At 41.8% G+C, this 17835-nt stretch overlaps 1 protein-coding gene across 3 annotated transcripts in view; it reads left to right on the forward strand.

The window, feature by feature from the left end:
- The first annotated feature begins 417 nt into the window (after positions 1-417).
- The window catches only part of LOC133559710 (regulator of G-protein signaling 7), a 141661-nt gene continuing 124243 nt past the window's right edge, over positions 418-17835 (forward strand). Inside the window, exons 1-2 of one of the 3 annotated variants that reach the window (XM_061911742.1) lie at positions 418-671; positions 11516-11639. In XM_061911742.1, coding sequence (XP_061767726.1) covers positions 11562-11639 — 78 coding nt within the window. In that variant the 5' untranslated portion in view covers positions 418-671; positions 11516-11561. Of the gene's footprint in view, positions 672-11515; positions 11640-17835 lie in introns of those variants that run through there. The other 2 variants (XM_061911741.1, XM_061911743.1) reach the window with 2 other exon arrangements.

Here is a 17835-nt window from a genome sequence, read left to right on the forward strand (position 1 = left end):
GATAAAGTGTGATACTGATGAAGCATGTTGCTGATGAAGCGTGATACTGATAAAGCGAGGTCACACTAGAGTGATGCCTTAGGTTGCTCACTGGGGGTCACTGTTGCCAATGATTTGAGAGCTTGCTATGATATGTTGTCATCACCATACATATATTTCATCTTCATTCCTCAGCATGCACTTTTTTTTTTTTATTGACTAATGATTATGAAGATAATCTCCTCTTTCTAGGAATGCATCATTAGAGAAAGAGAGAGAGAGAGGGGGGGGGCGGGGGGGGGGGGGGGGGGGGACTGCAAATGAGCCTTTTTGCGTCCCAAACGGGCTGCGATTCCATTGCTCACATGCTATTGGCTACGGAGCGACGCGCGTCCCCGGCGAAGCTAGGGCGCGCTCCCGCGTGCTTCACGCAGCATCGCAGTCAGGGCGAGCGAGGAGAGAGAGAGAGAGAGAAATAGAGAGAGAGAGAGAGAGAGAGACGGGGGTGCAAAGTGTTCGCCGCTCCCGCAGCCGCTGAATGTCCGCCTCTTGGAGCCGCCGATGAGCCAGCCTCTCGCCCGTGTGAGCACCTCTCCAGGCCGGCTGCAGCCTCCGAGGAGTCCGCTCCCGATCCACGGATCCCACCAGCCGGGAAAGGAGGGAGGGAGGGGGGCCACTGCGCGTCTTTTCAGGTGAGCACAGACCCCCCCATACACACACACACACACACACACACACACACACACACACACACACACACACACACACACACACACACACACACACACACACCCCATCATCATCATCGTCCTCTTCCTACTGCCGTCGCCATGGCGCTTAGAGGGGCGTAGTTGGTGGCTGTCCAAGGTGCTGAAGACGCACACAAGGCGGCCTGCAGCTCGGACGGCGTCGCGCTGTCTTTACCGCGCGCTATTTATTTATGCTGGCCGCGGCTAACCCGCCTAAGCGTGGCGTGCACGCGCGAGTAATATTGATGACGATGGAACGGAAACGTGCACATACGCTACAAATAACCCCCCCCCCCCCCCCCACGCCCCCCACCCCCATTGTGGAGTAGCTCCTCCAGGGACTGCGCGTAGTTCTCCTTGGACTACATCTGCCCTGCTTCAGCCTCCTCGGCTCATCATGCATGGCTCTTCAACCCTACAATAGTCCTCTTCAAGATCTACAAGCATCTTCAACCCTACAATAGTCTTCTTCAATATCTATACGCATCTTCAACCCTACAATAGTCTTCTTCAAGATCTATAAGCATTTTCAACCCTACAATAGTCTTTTACAAGATCTATAAGCATTTTCAATCCTACAATAGTCTTCTTCAAGATCTATAAGCATCTTCAACCCTACAATAGTCTTCTTCAAGATCTATAAGCATCTTCAATCCTACAATAGTCTTCTTCAAGATCTATACGCATCTTCAACCCTACAATAGTCTTTTACAAGATCTATAAGCATTTTCAACCCTACAAGAGTCTTTTACAAGATCTATAAGCATTTTCAACCCTACAATAGTCTTCTTCAAGATCTATAAGCATCTTCAACCCTACAATAGTCTTCTTCAAGATCTATAAGCATCTTCAACCCTACAATAGTCTTCTTCAAGATCTACAAGCATCTTTAACCCTACAATAGTCTTCTGCAAGATCTACAAGCATCTTTAACCCTACAATAGTCTTCTGCAAGATCTATAAGCATCTTCAACCCTACAATAGTCTTCTTCAAGATCTACAAGCATCTTCAACCCTACAATAGTCTTCTTCAAGATCTAAAAGCATCTTCAACCCTACAATAGTCTTCTTCAAGATCTATAAGCATTTTCAACCCTACAATAGTCTTCTTCAAGATCTATAAGCATCTTCAACCCTACAATAGTCTTCTTCAAGATCTATAAGCATCTTCAACCCTACAATAGTCTTCTTCAAGATCTACAAGCATCTTTAACCCTACAATAGTCTTCTGCAAGATCTACAAGCATCTTTAACCCTACAATAGTCTTCTGCAAGATCTATAAGCATCTTCAACCCTACAATAGTCTTCTTCAAGATCTACAAGCATCTTCAACCCTACAATAGTCTTCTTCAAGATCTATAAGCATCTTCAACCCTACAATAGTCTTCTTCAAGATCTATAAGCATCTTCAACCCTACAATAGTCTTCTTCAAGATCTACAAGCATCTTTAACCCTACAATAGTCTTCTGCAAGATCTACAAGCATCTTTAACCCTACAATAGTCTTCTGCAAGATCTATAAGCATCTTCAACCCTACAATAGTCTTCTTCAAGATCTACAAGCATCTTCAACCCTACAATAGTCTTCTTCAAGATCTAAAAGCATCTTCAACCCTACAATAGTCTTCTTCAAGATCTATAAGCATTTTCAACCCTACAATAGTCTTCTTCAAGATCTATAAGCATCTTCAACCCTACAATAGTCTTCTTCAAGATCTATAAGCATCTTCAACCCTACAATAGTCTTCTTCAAGATCTACAAGCATCTTTAACCCTACAATAGTCTTCTGCAAGATCTACAAGCATCTTTAACCCTACAATAGTCTTCTGCAAGATCTATAAGCATCTTCAACCCTACAATAGTCTTCTTCAAGATCTACAAGCATCTTCAACCCTACAATAGTCTTCTTCAAGATCTAAAAGCATCTTCAACCCTACAATAGTCTTCTTCAAGATCTATAAGCATTTTCAACCCTACAATAGTCTTCTTCAAGATCTATAAGCATCTTCAACCCTACAATAGTCTTCTTCAAGATCTATAAGCATCTTCAACCCTACAATAGTCTTCTTCAAGATCTATAAGCATCTTCAACCCTACAATAGTCTTCTTCAAGATCTATAAGCATATTCAACCCTACAATAGTCTACTTCAAGATCTATAAGCATCTTCAACCCTACAATAGTCTACTTCAAGATCTATAAGCATCTTCAACCCTACAATAGTCTTCTTCAAGATCTACAAGCATCTTCAACCCTACAATAGTCTACTTCAAGATCTATAAGCATCTTCAACCCTACAATAGTCTTCTTCAAGATCTATAAGCATCTTCAACCCTACAATAGTCTTCTTCAAGATCTATAAGCATCTTCAACCCTACAATAGTCTTCTTCAAGATCTATAAGCATCTTCAACCCTACCATAGTCTTCTTCAAGATCTATAAGCATCTTCAACCCTACAATAGTCTTCTTCAAGATCTACAAGCATCTTCAACCCTACAATAGTCTTCTTCAAGATCTATAAGCATCTTCAACCCTACAATAGTCTTCTTCAAGATCTATAAGCATCTTCAACCCTACAATAGTCTTCTTCAAGATCTACAAGCATCTTCAACCCTACAATAGTCTTCTTCAAGGTCTACAAGCATCTTCAACCCTACAATAGTCTTCTTCAAGATCTATAAGCATCTTCAACCCTACAATAGTCTTCTTCAAGATCTATAAGCATCTTCCACCCTACAATAGTCTTCTTCAAGATCTATAAGCATCTTCAACCCTACCATAGTCTTCTTCAAGATCTATAAGCATCTTCAACCCTACAATAGTCTTCTTCAAGATCTATAAGCATCTTCAACCCTACAATAGTCTTCTTCAAGATTTATAAGCATCTTCAACCCTACAATAGTCTTCTTCAAGATCTATAAGCATCTTCAACCCTACAATAGTCTTCTTCAAGATCTACAAGCATCTTCAACCCTACAATAGTCTTCTTCAAGATCTATAAGCATCTTCAACCCTACAATAGTCTTCTTCAAGATCTATAAGCATCTTCAACCCTACAATAGTCTTCTTCCAGATCTACAAGCATCTTCAACCCTACAATAGTCTTCTTCGAGATCTATAAGCATCTTCAACCCTACAATAGTATTCTTCAAGATCTACAAGCATCTTCAACCCTACAATAGTCTTCTTCAAGATCTATAAGCATCTTCAACCGTACAATAGTCTTCTTCCAGATCTACAAGCATCTTCAACCCTACAATAGTCTTCTTCGAGATCTATAAGCATCTTCAACCCTACAATAGTCTTCTTCAAGATCTACAAGCATCTTCAACCCTACAATAGTCTTCTTCAAGGTCTATAAGCATCTTCAACCCTACAATAGTCTTCTTCGAGATCTATAAGCATCTTCAACCCTACAATAGTCTTCTTCAAGATCTACAAGCATCTTCAACCCTACAATAGTATTCTTCAAGATTTATAAGCATATTCAACCCTACAATAGTCTTCTTCAAGATTTATAAGCATCTTCAACCCTACAATAGTCTTCTTCAAGATCTACAAGCATCTTCAACCCTACAATAGTCTTCTTCAAGATCTATAAGCATCTTCAACCCTACAATAGTCTTCTCCAAGATCTATAAGCATCTTCAACCCTACAATAGTCTTATTCGAGATCTATAAGCATTTTCAACCCAACAATAGTCTTCTTCAAGATCTACAAGCATTTTCAACCCTACAATAGTCTTCTTCAAGATCTATAAGCATCTTCAACCCTACAATAGTCTTCTTCGAGATCTATAAGCATCTTCAACCCTACAATAGTCTTCTTCAAAATCTACAAGCATCTTCAACCCTACCATAGTCTTCTTCAAGATCTATAAGCATCTTCAACCCTACAATAGTCTTCTTCAAGATTTATAAGCATATTCAACCCTACAATAGTCTTCTTCAAGATCTATAAGCATCTTCAACCCTACAATAGTCTTCTTCAAGATTTATAAGCATATTCAACCCTACAATAGTCTTCTTCAAGATTTATAAGCATCTTCAACCCTACAATAGTCTTCTTCAAGATCTATAAGCATCTTCAACCCTACAATAGTCTTCTTCAAGATCTATAAGCATCTTCAACCCTACAATAGTCTTCTTCCAGGTCTACAAGCATCTTCAACCCTACAATAGTCTTCTTCGAGATCTATAAGCATCTTCAACCCTACAATAGTCTTCTTCAAGATCTACAAGCATCTTCAACCCTACAATAGTCTTCTTCAAGGTCTATAAGCATCTTCAACCCTACAATAGTCGTCTTCAAGATCTATAAGCATCTTCAACCCTACAATAGTCTCCCTCAAGATCTATAAGCATCTTCAACCCTACAATAGTCTTCTTCAAGATCTATAAGCATCTTCAACCCTACAATAGTCTCCCTCAAGATCTATAAGCATCTTCAACCCTACAAGAGTCTTCTTCAAGATCTATAAGCATCTTCAACCCTACAATAGTATTTTTCAAGATCTATAAGCATCTTCAACCCTACAATAGTCTCCCTCAAGATCTATAAGCATCTTCAACCCTACAATAGTCTCCTTCAAGATCTACAAGTATCTTCAACCCTACAATAGTCTTCAAGATCTATAAGCATCTTCAACCCTACAATAGTCTTCTTCAAGTTCTACAAGCATCTTCAACCCTACAATAGTCTTCTTCAAGATCTACAAGCATCTTCAACCCTACAATAGTCTTCTTCGAGATCTATAAGCATCTTCAACCCTACAATAGTCTTCTTCAAGATCTACAAGCATATTCAACCCTACAATAGTCTTCTTCAAGATCTATAAGCATATTCAACCCTACAATAGTCTTCTTCGAGATCTATAAGCATTTTCAACCCTACAATAGTCTTCTTCAAGATCTACAAGCATCTTCAACCTTACAATAGTCTTCTTCAAGATCTACAAGCATCTTCAACCCTACAATAGTCTTCTTCATATAAACAACTTTAACATTGTTACAAATACGCACTACACTGTGAAGCCACACCAAACAAGAATGACAAACACATTTGGGGGGAACATCCGCACCGTAACATAACCTAACAAATACCCAGAACCCCTTGCAGCACTAACTCTTCCGGGACTTACAATATACAGCCCTGCTACCACCAAACCCCGCCTACCTCAACCACACCTGCCCACCCTCCACCTCAAGCCCCACTCCCCCCATCTCCCGAATTCTGAGGTATGCTTGACTGGCTCTGAGGTTGACTCACCGAACCCCTAGGATTCGATGGAACCCAGGGTAAGAACCACTGTTCTAACATAAAAATCCTCTCGTTTTAAGTGACTAGAAAAAAAATGCGTTCAAATGGGTTATACGTTTATAGCGCTTTTCTACCTTCAAGGTACTCAAAGCGCTTTGATACTACTTCCACATTCACACATTCACACACTGATGGAGGGAGCTGCCATGCAAGGCCCTCACTACCACCCATCAGGAGCAAGGGTGAAGTGTCTTGCCCAAGGACACAACGGACGTGACCAGGTTGGTAGAAGGTGGGGATTGAACCAGGAGCCCTCAGGTTGCTGGAACGGCCACTCTCCAAACCGTGCCACGCCGTCCTCCTCTTAAACCCTAGAACAGTCTGCCATGCTTCTTCAAGATCTATCTGCAACTTTGCTTACTTGGGGGGGAATTTTGCTTATCATTCACAATCATTATGAGACAAGAAGACATTGTTTCCCCCCCCCACTTTCTAACATAAAAATCGTCTCCTTCTAGGTGGCGAGAAAAAGATGCGTTCAAAAACGTCAAAAATATGTTGACAATATTTCTTAACTAAACTGTCAATAAAGTGTTCGTGCAAACCGTTTCATCACTTTAGTCATAATTTTTGCGCTTAATAAAATCGTCTCGTTTTAATTGACTGGGAGTCAAATATATTGTACATACAAACACACACATACTCACACACATACATACAAATGTACATACTGTACATATACATTCACTGTACAAACAAACATACACATACTGTAATATACATTCACTGTACAAACAAACATACACATACTGTACATATACATTCACTGTACAAACAAACATACACATACTACACATATACATTCACTGTACAAACAAACATACACATACTGTACATATACATTCACTGTACAAACAAACATACACATACTGTACATATACATTCACTGTACAAACAAACATACACATACTGCACATATACATTCACTGTACAAACAAACATACACATACTGCACATATACATTCACTGTACAAACAAACATACACATACTGTACATATACATTCACTGTACAAACAAACATACACATACTGTACATATACATTCACTGTACAAACAAACATACACATACTGTACATATACATTCACTGTACAGACAAACACACATACTGTACATATACATTCACTGTACAAACAAACATACATACTGCACATATACATTCACTCTACAAACAAACATACACATAATGTACATATACAAGTATGTGTATATACTCATGCACATAATCAGGTTTCATCAAACATATATCAACGTTGTTGCCCTAGGGTAAACTGGGTAACACATGGCATGCTGACAAAGCTTAACCCATTGCTACTATAACAATCTACAAGATTAATATAGGTTGCCTCTCTCTCTTCCACTCCATCTTTCGGTATTCCTTTTTTTATTATCTTTCTAGTTATCATTATGTATATGTTGCATTTGAACAACTGTATTGTTCATAATAAAGGAAAACGATTTAAATTGTTCATAATCAATAGCGCTTTTGCTATTGGTATTTGTATTGCTCCAGTTGTAGTGTAAAAATGCTCATTGTCATTTCTATATTATTATTTATTTCACTAACTGCGTATTTGCGATCACTTTTACGATCATATTAAATATACTTGTTAAATAAAAAATCGGCCGCGTTTTTGATGAATGCGTAGGCCTGAAAATGTCATTTTGTTGTACTTTTTAGGAGCAAAGACATTATTTTCTCTTTTTTCCATTTGTGAGTGGTTTTAATTTACCAAATATGCAGCGGGACATTAAAAACTTTGTTTAGATTCCTGGACAGGAAGTACCCTGGACAACAGATGCACGCTATGACGTAGCTGTAAAATGACTTGAGTGTGTCCACACATGTAAACAAAGCAGTGGGACTTATAGAGTGTGTCCACACATGTAAACAAAGCAGTGGACTTATAGAGTGTATCCACACATGTAAACAAAGCAGTGGACTTATAGAGTGTGTCCACACATGTAAACAAAGCAGTGGGACTTATAGAGTGTGTCCACACATGTAAACAAAGCAGTGGGACTTATAGAGTGTGTCCACACATGTAAACAAAGCAGTGGGACTTATAGAGTGTGTCCACACATGTAAACAAAGCAGTGGACTTATAGAGTGTGTCCACACATGTAAACAAAGCAGTGGACTTATAGAGTGTGTCCACACATGTAAACAAAGCAGTGGACTTATAGAGTGTGTCCACACATGTAAACAAAGCAGTGGACTTATAGAGTGTGTCCACACATGTAAACAAAGCAGTGGACTTATAGAGTGTGTCCACACATGTAAACAAAGCAGTGGACTTATAGAGTGTGTCCACACATGTAAACAAAGCAGTGGACTTATAGAGTGTGTCCACACATGTAAACAAAGCAGTGGACTTATAGAGTGTGTCCACACATGTAAACAAAGCAGTGGACTTATAGAGTGTGTCCACACATGTAAACAAAGCAGTGGACTTATAGAGTGTGTCCACACATGTAAACAAAGCAGTGGACTTATAGAGTGTGTCCACACATGTAAACAAAGCAGCGGACTTATAGAGTGTGTCCACACATGTAAACAAAGCAGCGGACTTATAGAGTGTGTCCACACATGTAAACAAAGCAGTGGACTTATAGAGTGTGTCCACACATGTAAACAAAGTAGTGGACTTATAGAGTGTGTCCACACATGTAAACAAAGCAGTGGGACTTATAGAGTGTGTCCACACATGTAAACAAAGCAGTGGGACTTATAGAGTGTGTCCACACATGTAAACAAAGCAGTGGACTTATAGAGTGTGTCCACACATGTAAACAAAGCAGTGTACTTATAGTGTCCACACATGTAAACAAAGCAGTGGACTTATAGAGTGTGTCCACACATGTAAACAAAGCAGTGGACTTATAGAGTGTGTCCACACATGTAAACAAAGCAGTGGACTTATAGAGTGTGTCCACACATGTAAACAAAGCAGTGGACTTATAGAGTGTGTCCACACATGTAAACAAAGCAGTGGACTTATAGAGTGTGTCCACACATGTAAACAAAGCAGTGGACTTATAGAGTGTGTCCACACATGTAAACAAAGCAGTGGACTTATAGAGTGTGTCCACACATGTAAACAAAGCAGTGGACTTATAGAGTGTGTCCACACATGTAAACAAAGCAGTGGACTTATAGAGTGTGTCCACACATGTAAACAAAGCAGTGGACTTATAGAGTGTGTCCACACATGTAAACAAAGCAGTGGACTTATAGAGTGTGTCCACACATGTAAACAAAGCAGCGGACTTATAGAGTGTGTCCACACATGTAAACAAAGCAGTGGGACTTATAGAGTGTGTCCACGCATGTAAACAAAGCAGTGGACTTATAGTGTCCACACATGTAAACAAAGCAGTGGACTTATAGAGTGTGTCCACGCATGTAAACAAAGCAGTGGACTTATAGCGTCCACACATGTAAACAAAGCAGTGGACTTATAGAGTGTGTCCACACATGTAAACAAAGCAGTGGACTTATAGAGTGTGTCCACACATGTAAACAAAGCAGTGGACTTATAGAGTGTGTCCACGCATGTAAACAAAGCAGTGGACTTATAGTGTCCACACATGTAAACAAAGCAGTGGACTTATAGAGTGTGTCCACACATGTAAACAAAGCAGTGGACTTATAGAGTGTGTCCACACATGTAAACAAAGCAGTGGGACTTATAGAGTGTGTCCACACATGTAAACAAAGCAGTGGACTTATAGTGTCCACACATGTAAACAAAGCAGTGGACTTATAGAGTGTGTCCACACATGTAAACAAAGCAGTGGGACTTATAGAGTGTGTCCACACATGTAAACAAAGCAGTGGACTTATAGAGTGTGTCCACACATGTAAACAAAGCAGTGGGACTTATAGAGTGTGTCCACACATGTAAACAAAGCAGTGGACTTATAGAGTGTGTCCACACATGTAAACAAAGCAGTGGACTTATAGAGTGTGTCCACACATGTAAACAAAGCAGTGGACTTATAGTGTCCACACATGTAAACAAAGCAGTGGACTTATAGAGTGTGTCCACACATGTAAACAAAGCAGTGGACTTATAGAGTGTGTCCACACATGTAAACAAAGCAGTGGACTTATAGAGTGTGTCCACACATGTAAACAAAGCAGTGGACTTATAGAGTGTGTCCACACATGTAAACAAAGCAGTGGGACTTATAGAGTGTGTCCACACATGTAAACAAAGCAGTGGGACTTATAGAGTGTGTCCACACATGTAAACAAAGCAGTGGACTTATAGAGTGTGTCCACACATGTAAACAAAGCAGTGGACTTATAGTGTCCACACATGTAAACAAAGCAGTGGACTTATAGAGTGTGTCCACACATGTAAACAAAGCAGTGGACTTATAGAGTGTGTCCACACATGTAAACAAAGCAGTGGACTTATAGAGTGTGTCCACACATGTAAACAAAGCAGTGGACTTATAGAGTGTGTCCACACATGTAAACAAAGCAGTGGGACTTATAGAGTGTGTCCACACATGTAAACAAAGCAGTGGGACTTATAGAGTGTGTCCACACATGTAAACAAAGCAGTGGACTTATAGAGTGTGTCCACACATGTAAACAAAGCAGTGGACTTATAGTGTCCACACATGTAAACAAAGCAGTGGACTTATAGAGTGTGTCCACACATGTAAACAAAGCAGTGGACTTATAGAGTGTGTCCACGCATGTAAACAAAGCAGTGGACTTATAGTGTCCACACATGTAAACAAAGCAGTGGACTTATAGAGTGTGTCCACACATGTAAACAAAGCAGTGGGACTTATAGAGTGTGTCCACACATGTAAACAAAGCAGTGGGACTTAGAGAGTGTGTCCACACATGTAAACAAAGCAGTGGACTTATAGCGTGTGTCCACACATGTAAACAAAGCAGTGGACTTATAGCGTGTGTCCACACATGTAAACAAAGCAGTGGACTTATAGAGTGTGTCCACACATGTAAACAAAGCAGTGGACTTATAGAGTGTGTCCACACATGTAAACAAAGTAGTGGGACTTATAGAGTGTGTCCACACATGTAAACAAAGTAGTGGGACTTATAGAGTGTGTCCACACATGTAAACAAAGCAGTGGACTTATAGAGTGTGTCCACACATGTAAACAAAGCAGTGGACTTATAGAGTGTGTCCACACATGTAAACAAAGTAGTGGGACTTATAGAGTGTGTCCACACATGTAAACAAAGCAGTGGACTTAGAATGTGTCCACACTAAGACCTCACATGGCGTCCTCTCCGATGAAACCTCCAGAAAAAATGCCGGTCAAGACCTTGTGGCAGGTGCACAGGTTCACAGGTGCACAGGTGCAGCCAACATTTGCTTGCAGGTGTAAATGTCAGACGTGTTCCAAGCTAAGGAAGGCCAAGAAAGCCTTTTGGCTCAGTTTGCCAATCTCAAATCTCCCTTCTGTCTGCCGCAGGAGCACCTGACACTTCCTGTGGCAGACCCAGTCCTGGTGGAGCGTCATGGCGCAGACCAACAGCGGCGGGCAGGGGACCAACGGTGTCGCAGACGAGTCCCCCAATATGATCGTGTACAGAAAGGTAAGGCGTCTTTTCTTGTGTGCTCTGTGAGCCGTGAACACACCTGATACTGTGGGCCATGAACACATCTGACACTGTGGGCCATGAACACACCTGACGCTGTGGGCCATGAACACACCTGACACTGTGGGCCATGAACACACCTGACACTGTGGGTCATCAACACACCTGACATTGTAGGTCATGAACACACCTGACACTGTGGGCCATGAACACACCTGACGTTGTGGGCCATGAACACACCTGACGCTGTGGGCTATGAACACACCTGACGCTGTGGGCCATGAACACACCTGACACTGTGGGCCATGAACACATCTGACGCTGTGGGCCATGAACACACCTGACGCTGTGGGCCATGAACACACCTGACGCTGTGGGCCATGAACACACCTGACGCTGTGGGCCATGAACACACCTGACGCTGTGGGCCATGAACACACCTGACACTGTGGGCCATGAACACACCTGACGCTGTGGGCCATGAACACACCTGACCGCTGTGGGCCATGAACACATCTGACACTGTGGGCCATGAACACACCTGACGCTGTGGGCCATGAACACACCTGACACTGTGGGCCATGAACACACCTGACACTGTGGGTCATCAACACACCTGACATTGTAGGTTATGAACACACCTGACACTGTGGGCCATGAACACACCTGACGCTGTGGGCTATGAACACACCTGACGCTGTGGGCCATGAACACACCTGACACTGTGGGCCATGAACACACCTGACGCTGTGGGCCATGAACACGCCTGACACTGTGGGCCATGAACACACCTGACGCTGTGGGCCATGAACACACCTGACGCTGTAGGCCATGAACACACCTGTGAAGAGTCATCTGTTAGACTTTTCAACTTTGTTGTGATGTTCCATTCCATCCATCCATCCATTGTCTATCGCTTATTCCCTTTGGGGTTGCGGGGGGCGCTGGTCCTCCCACGCAGTCACAGGGAGGACACCCAGAAAGACCCTGAGCCCGGGATTGAACCCAGACTACTCAGGACCTTTGTATTGTGAGGCAGACGCACTAACCCCTCCCCCACCGTGTAGCCCGTTGTTCCATTCCTTTATGGTTTTATATGAAAAGGCTGATTGTGCAAAAGATGTTTTACATCTGGGTACGCTACATCGCCCCCTGGTGGAGGCTCCTGTGTTTCTAGTTGTCACAGCAGATGTAAACTGGACAAAGTGCTTAAGTGGCGCTGGTGCAGTGTTATTTTGGATTCGATGGGCCATTCGTATCGATGCTAATCTTTGAATGTTAGCTAAGTTTAACAACCTACGTTTTTGGAGAACCAAACAGTGATGGTGGTGTTGTGGTTTTCGGTGAAGGATTTTGAGGGACTGTTTGTGCAAAAGTTTCCGATGACCTCAGTGTCATTTTGCTTGCCTGCGACCAACATGTTACACAATAATAAAAATGAGACATAATGTGAAGTGAATTATATTTATATAGTGCTTTTTCTCTAGTGACTCAAAGTGCTTTACATTTAAAGCAGTGAGGGTGGCACTGGGTGAGGTGTCTTGCCCAAGGACACAATGGCAGTGACTAGGAAGGCGGAAGCGGGGATCGAACCTGGAACCCTCAAGTTGCTAGCACAGCTGCTCTACCAACCGAGCTATACCGCCCCCCCCTCAGAATCATTGCATTAAAATAAGTTTGAGCTGTATTTAAGACTCTGGCACATCTGATTAATATGTTTTTTAAAGCCAAGTGTTGGCTCTAAAATGACACCCAAGTAACGATATTTACCAACATTTTGTATTATTCCCTTATTCAATCAATCAATCAATGTTTATTTATATAGCCCCAAATCACAAATGTCTCAAAGGACTGCACAAATCATTACGACTACGACATCCTCGGAAGAACCCACAAAAGGGCAAGGAAAACTCACACCCAGTGGGCAGGGAGAATTCACATCCAGTGGGACACCAGTGACAATGCTGACTATGAGAAACCTTGGAGAGGACCTCAGATGTGGGCAACCCCCCCCGCCCCCCCTCCCCTCTAGGGGACGGAAAGCAATGGATGTCGAGCGGGTCTAACATGATACTGTGAAAGTTCAATCCATAGTGGCTCCAACACAGCTGCGAGAGTTCAGTTCAAGCGGATCCAAGACAGCAGCGAGAGTCCCGTCCACAGGAAACCATCTCAAGCGGAGGCGGATCAGCAGCGTAGAGATGTCCCCAACCGATACAGGCGAGCGGTCCATCCTGGGTCTCGACTCTGGACAGCCAGTACTTCATCCATGGTCATCGGACCGGACCCCCTCCACAAGGGAGGGGGGGACATAGGGATAAAAGAAAAGAAACGGCAGATCAACTGGTCTAAAAAGGAGGTCTATTTAAAGGCTAGAGTATACAGATGAGTTTTAAGGTGAGACTAAAATGCTTCTACTGAGGTAGCATCTCGAACTGTTACCGGGAGGGCATTCCAGAGTACTGGAGTCCGAACGGAAAACGCTCTATAGCCCGCAGACTTTTTTTGGGCTCTAGGAATCACTAATAAGCCGGAGTCTTTTGAACACAGATATTTCTTGCCGGGACATATGGTACAATACAATCGGCAAGATAGGCTGGAGCTAGACCGTGTAGTATTTTATACGTAAGTAGTAAAACCTTAAAGTCACATCTTAAGTGCTCAGGAAGCCAGTGCAGGTGAGCCAGTATAGGTATATATGTATGTATATATGTATATAAAGGTATATACAGTGCAGGCGTAATGTGATCAAACTTTCTTTGTTCTTGTCAAAAGTCTAGCAGCCGCATTTTGTACCAACTGTAATCTTTTAATGCTAGACATGGGGAGACCCGAAAATAATACGTTACAGTAATCGAGACGAGACGTAACAAACTCATGGATAATGATCTCGGCGTCTTTAGTGGACAAAATGGAGCGAATTTTAGCGATATTACGGAGATGAAAGAAGGCTGTTTTAGTAACACTTTTAATGTGTGACTCAAAGGAGAGAGTTGGGTCGAAGATAATACCCAGATTTTTTTACCGAGTCACCTTGTTTTATTATTTGGTTGTCAAATGTTAAAGTTGTATTATTAAATAGAGGTCGGTGTCTAGCAGGACCGATAATCAGCATTTCCGTTTTTTTGGCGTTAACTTGCAAAAAGTTAGCGGACATCCATTATTAACTGTTATATTTGGAAGGGATGACATTTCATGTTCGCGCAATACAAGTTTTTGGAGGTACGAGCTGCTCCACAGAACCCACCAGACTTGTATCCTCTGTCTGTATTTGAGAATGTGCTAAAAGAAAGTTCCAGCCGGGTCTGAGCTGGCAGACGATGAGTTGGTTAGAAGACCTGCGGCGAGACACCAAGTCAGACGCACAATCTATTCATGCATTGAAGATGAAACCATTTTGGAAATTGCTTCCGTGCCATCAGTCGAGGCTTCAGTTCCCCCGGCGGCCCAGACTTAATTATCCCCTCCAAAAAAAGATCTGATCCTTTTAGTGTGCTGTTTCTTGCATGTGATACCTAACTTAGCCCAGGTGCTATGCTGCATTAATGAAGTGGGATCCGTGTGTGGAACATTCACTGCTTCACTTCCCCTTCAGGTGCACACCTCAAGTCAACCTTTGCTCCTTTTATTTGCGCCGACCAGTCAGGCGCTCGGTGTTTCATTTGCGTCGGCCTGCGACCAGCGCCGCCGCGCCATCTGCTCCCGCGCGGCAGGAAGAGGACACGCTGAACATGATATCAGAGACGGACGCTCTTTTGTTGCCAGGCCGGACAGGACTGTGCAGGGACTGAAGCAGTGAAAGAGGCGACGTTTCTTTTAGGAAGCAACGGAAGGAGGACGACAGGCTCAGGACTGGAATGGCTGAGAAAGTAGGCCGGCCTATGAGGACCATGGAGAGTGGAGAGGTCTTTTCTTTTTGTAAAGGATCCTGTCCAGGAGTGGTTCTGATGTGCTAATGACTTGTCTCCGTGAGATAGAAACACTTTTAAATGCGTCATTAGATGTGACCAATATAAGTCTAAGACTAGATCTGACCATTCTAAAACTAAGTCTAGATGTGACCAATCCAAGTCCAAGACTAGATTTGACCAAACTAAGTCTACGACTAGATAAGACCATTCTAAGTCTAACATTAGATGTTATCAAACTAAGTCTAAGACTAGATGCAACAATCTAAGTCTAAGACTAGATCTGACAAGTCTAAGTCTAACACTAGATGTGACCTATCTAAGTCTAAGACAAGATGTGACCAGTCTAAGACTTGATGTGACCAATCTAAGTCTAAGACTAGATGTGCCCAGTCTAACACTTCATGTGACCAATCTAAGTCTAAGACTAGATGTGACCAATCTAAGTCCAAGACTAGATGTGACCAATCTAAGTCTAAGACTAGATGTGACCAATCTAAGTCCAAGACTAGATGTGACCAATCTAAGTCTAAGACTAGATGTGACCACTCTAAGTCTAAGACTAGATGTGACCAATCTAAGTCTAAGACTAGATGTGACCAATCTAAGTCCAAGACTAGATGTGACCAATCTAAGTCCAAGACTAGATGTGACCAATCTAAGTCTAAGACTAGATGTGACCACTCTAAGTCTAAGACTAGATGTGACCAATCTAAGTCTAAGACTAGATGTGACCAATCTAAGTCAAAGACTAGATGTGACCAATCTAAGTCTAAGACTAGATGTGACCAATCTAAGTCCAAGACTAGTTGTGACCAATCTAAATCTAAGGCTACATGTGAACAATCTAAATCCAAGACTACATGTGACCAATCTAAATTAAGACTAGATGTGACCAATCCAACCAGAACTACCAATCTAAGTCTAAGACTAGCTGTGCCCAGTCTAACACTTGATGTGACCAATCTAAGTCTAAGACTAGATGTGACCAATCTAAGTCTAAGACTAGATGTGACCAATCTAAGTCCAAGACTAGATGTGACTAATCTAAGTCTAAGACTAGATGTGACCAATCTAGGTCTAAGACTAGATGTGACCAATCTAAGTCTAAGACTAGATGTAACCAATCTAAGTCCAAGACTAGTTGTGACCAATCTAAATCTAAGACTAGATGTGACCACTCTAAGTCTAAGACTAGATGTGACCAATCTAAGTCCAAGACTAGATGTGACCAATCTAAATCTAAGACTACATGTGAGCAATCTAAATCCAAGACTACATGTGACCAATCTAAATCCAAGACTAGATGTGACCAATCCAAGTCAGACCATATCTACCAATCTAAGTCTAAGACCAGATGTGACCAATCTAAGTCTAAGACTAGATGTGACCAATTTAAGTCAAAGACTATATGTAACCAATCTAAGTCTAAGACTAGATGTAACCAATCTAAGTCTAAGAGTAGTTGTGACCAATCTAAGTCTAAGGCTAGATGTGACCAATCTAAGTCTAAGACTAGATGTGACCAATCTAAATCCAAGACTACATGTGAACAATCTAAATCCAAGACTACATGTGACCAATCTAAATCTAAGACTAGATGTGACCAATCCAAGTCAGACCAGATCTACCAATCTAAGTCTAAGACAAGATGTGACCAATCTAAGTCTAAGACTAGATGTGACCAATCTAAGTTTAAGGCTAGATGTGACCAATCTAAGTCTAAGACTAGATGTGACCAATCTAAGTCTAAGACTAGATGTGACCACTCTAAGTCTAAGACTAGATGTGACCAATCTAAGTCTAAGACTAGATGTGACCAATCTAAATCTAAGACTACATGTGAACAATCTAAATCCAAGACTACACGTGACCAATCTAAATCTAAGACTATATGTGACCAATCCGAATCAGACCAGATCTACCAATCTAAGTCTAAGACCAGATGTGACCAATCTAAGTCTAAGACTAGATGTGACCAATTTAAGTCCAAGACTAGATGTGACCAATCTAAGTCTAAGACTAGATGTAACCAATCTAAGTCTAAGACTAGTTGTGACCAATTTAAGTCCAAGACTAGATGTGACCAATTTAAGTGTAAGACTAGATGTGACCAATCTAAGTCCAAGACTAGATGTGACCAATCTAAGTCTAAGACTAGATGTAACCAATCTAAGTCCAAGACTAGATGTGACCAATTTAAGTGTAAGACTAGATGTGACCAATCTAAGTCTAGGACTAGATGTGACCAATCTAAGTCTAAGACTAGATGTAACCAATCTAAG

The sequence above is a fragment of the Nerophis ophidion genome, linkage group LG09 (genome assembly GCF_033978795.1).
Source record: "Nerophis ophidion isolate RoL-2023_Sa linkage group LG09, RoL_Noph_v1.0, whole genome shotgun sequence".
Classification (NCBI taxonomy): domain Eukaryota; kingdom Metazoa; phylum Chordata; class Actinopteri; order Syngnathiformes; family Syngnathidae; genus Nerophis; species Nerophis ophidion.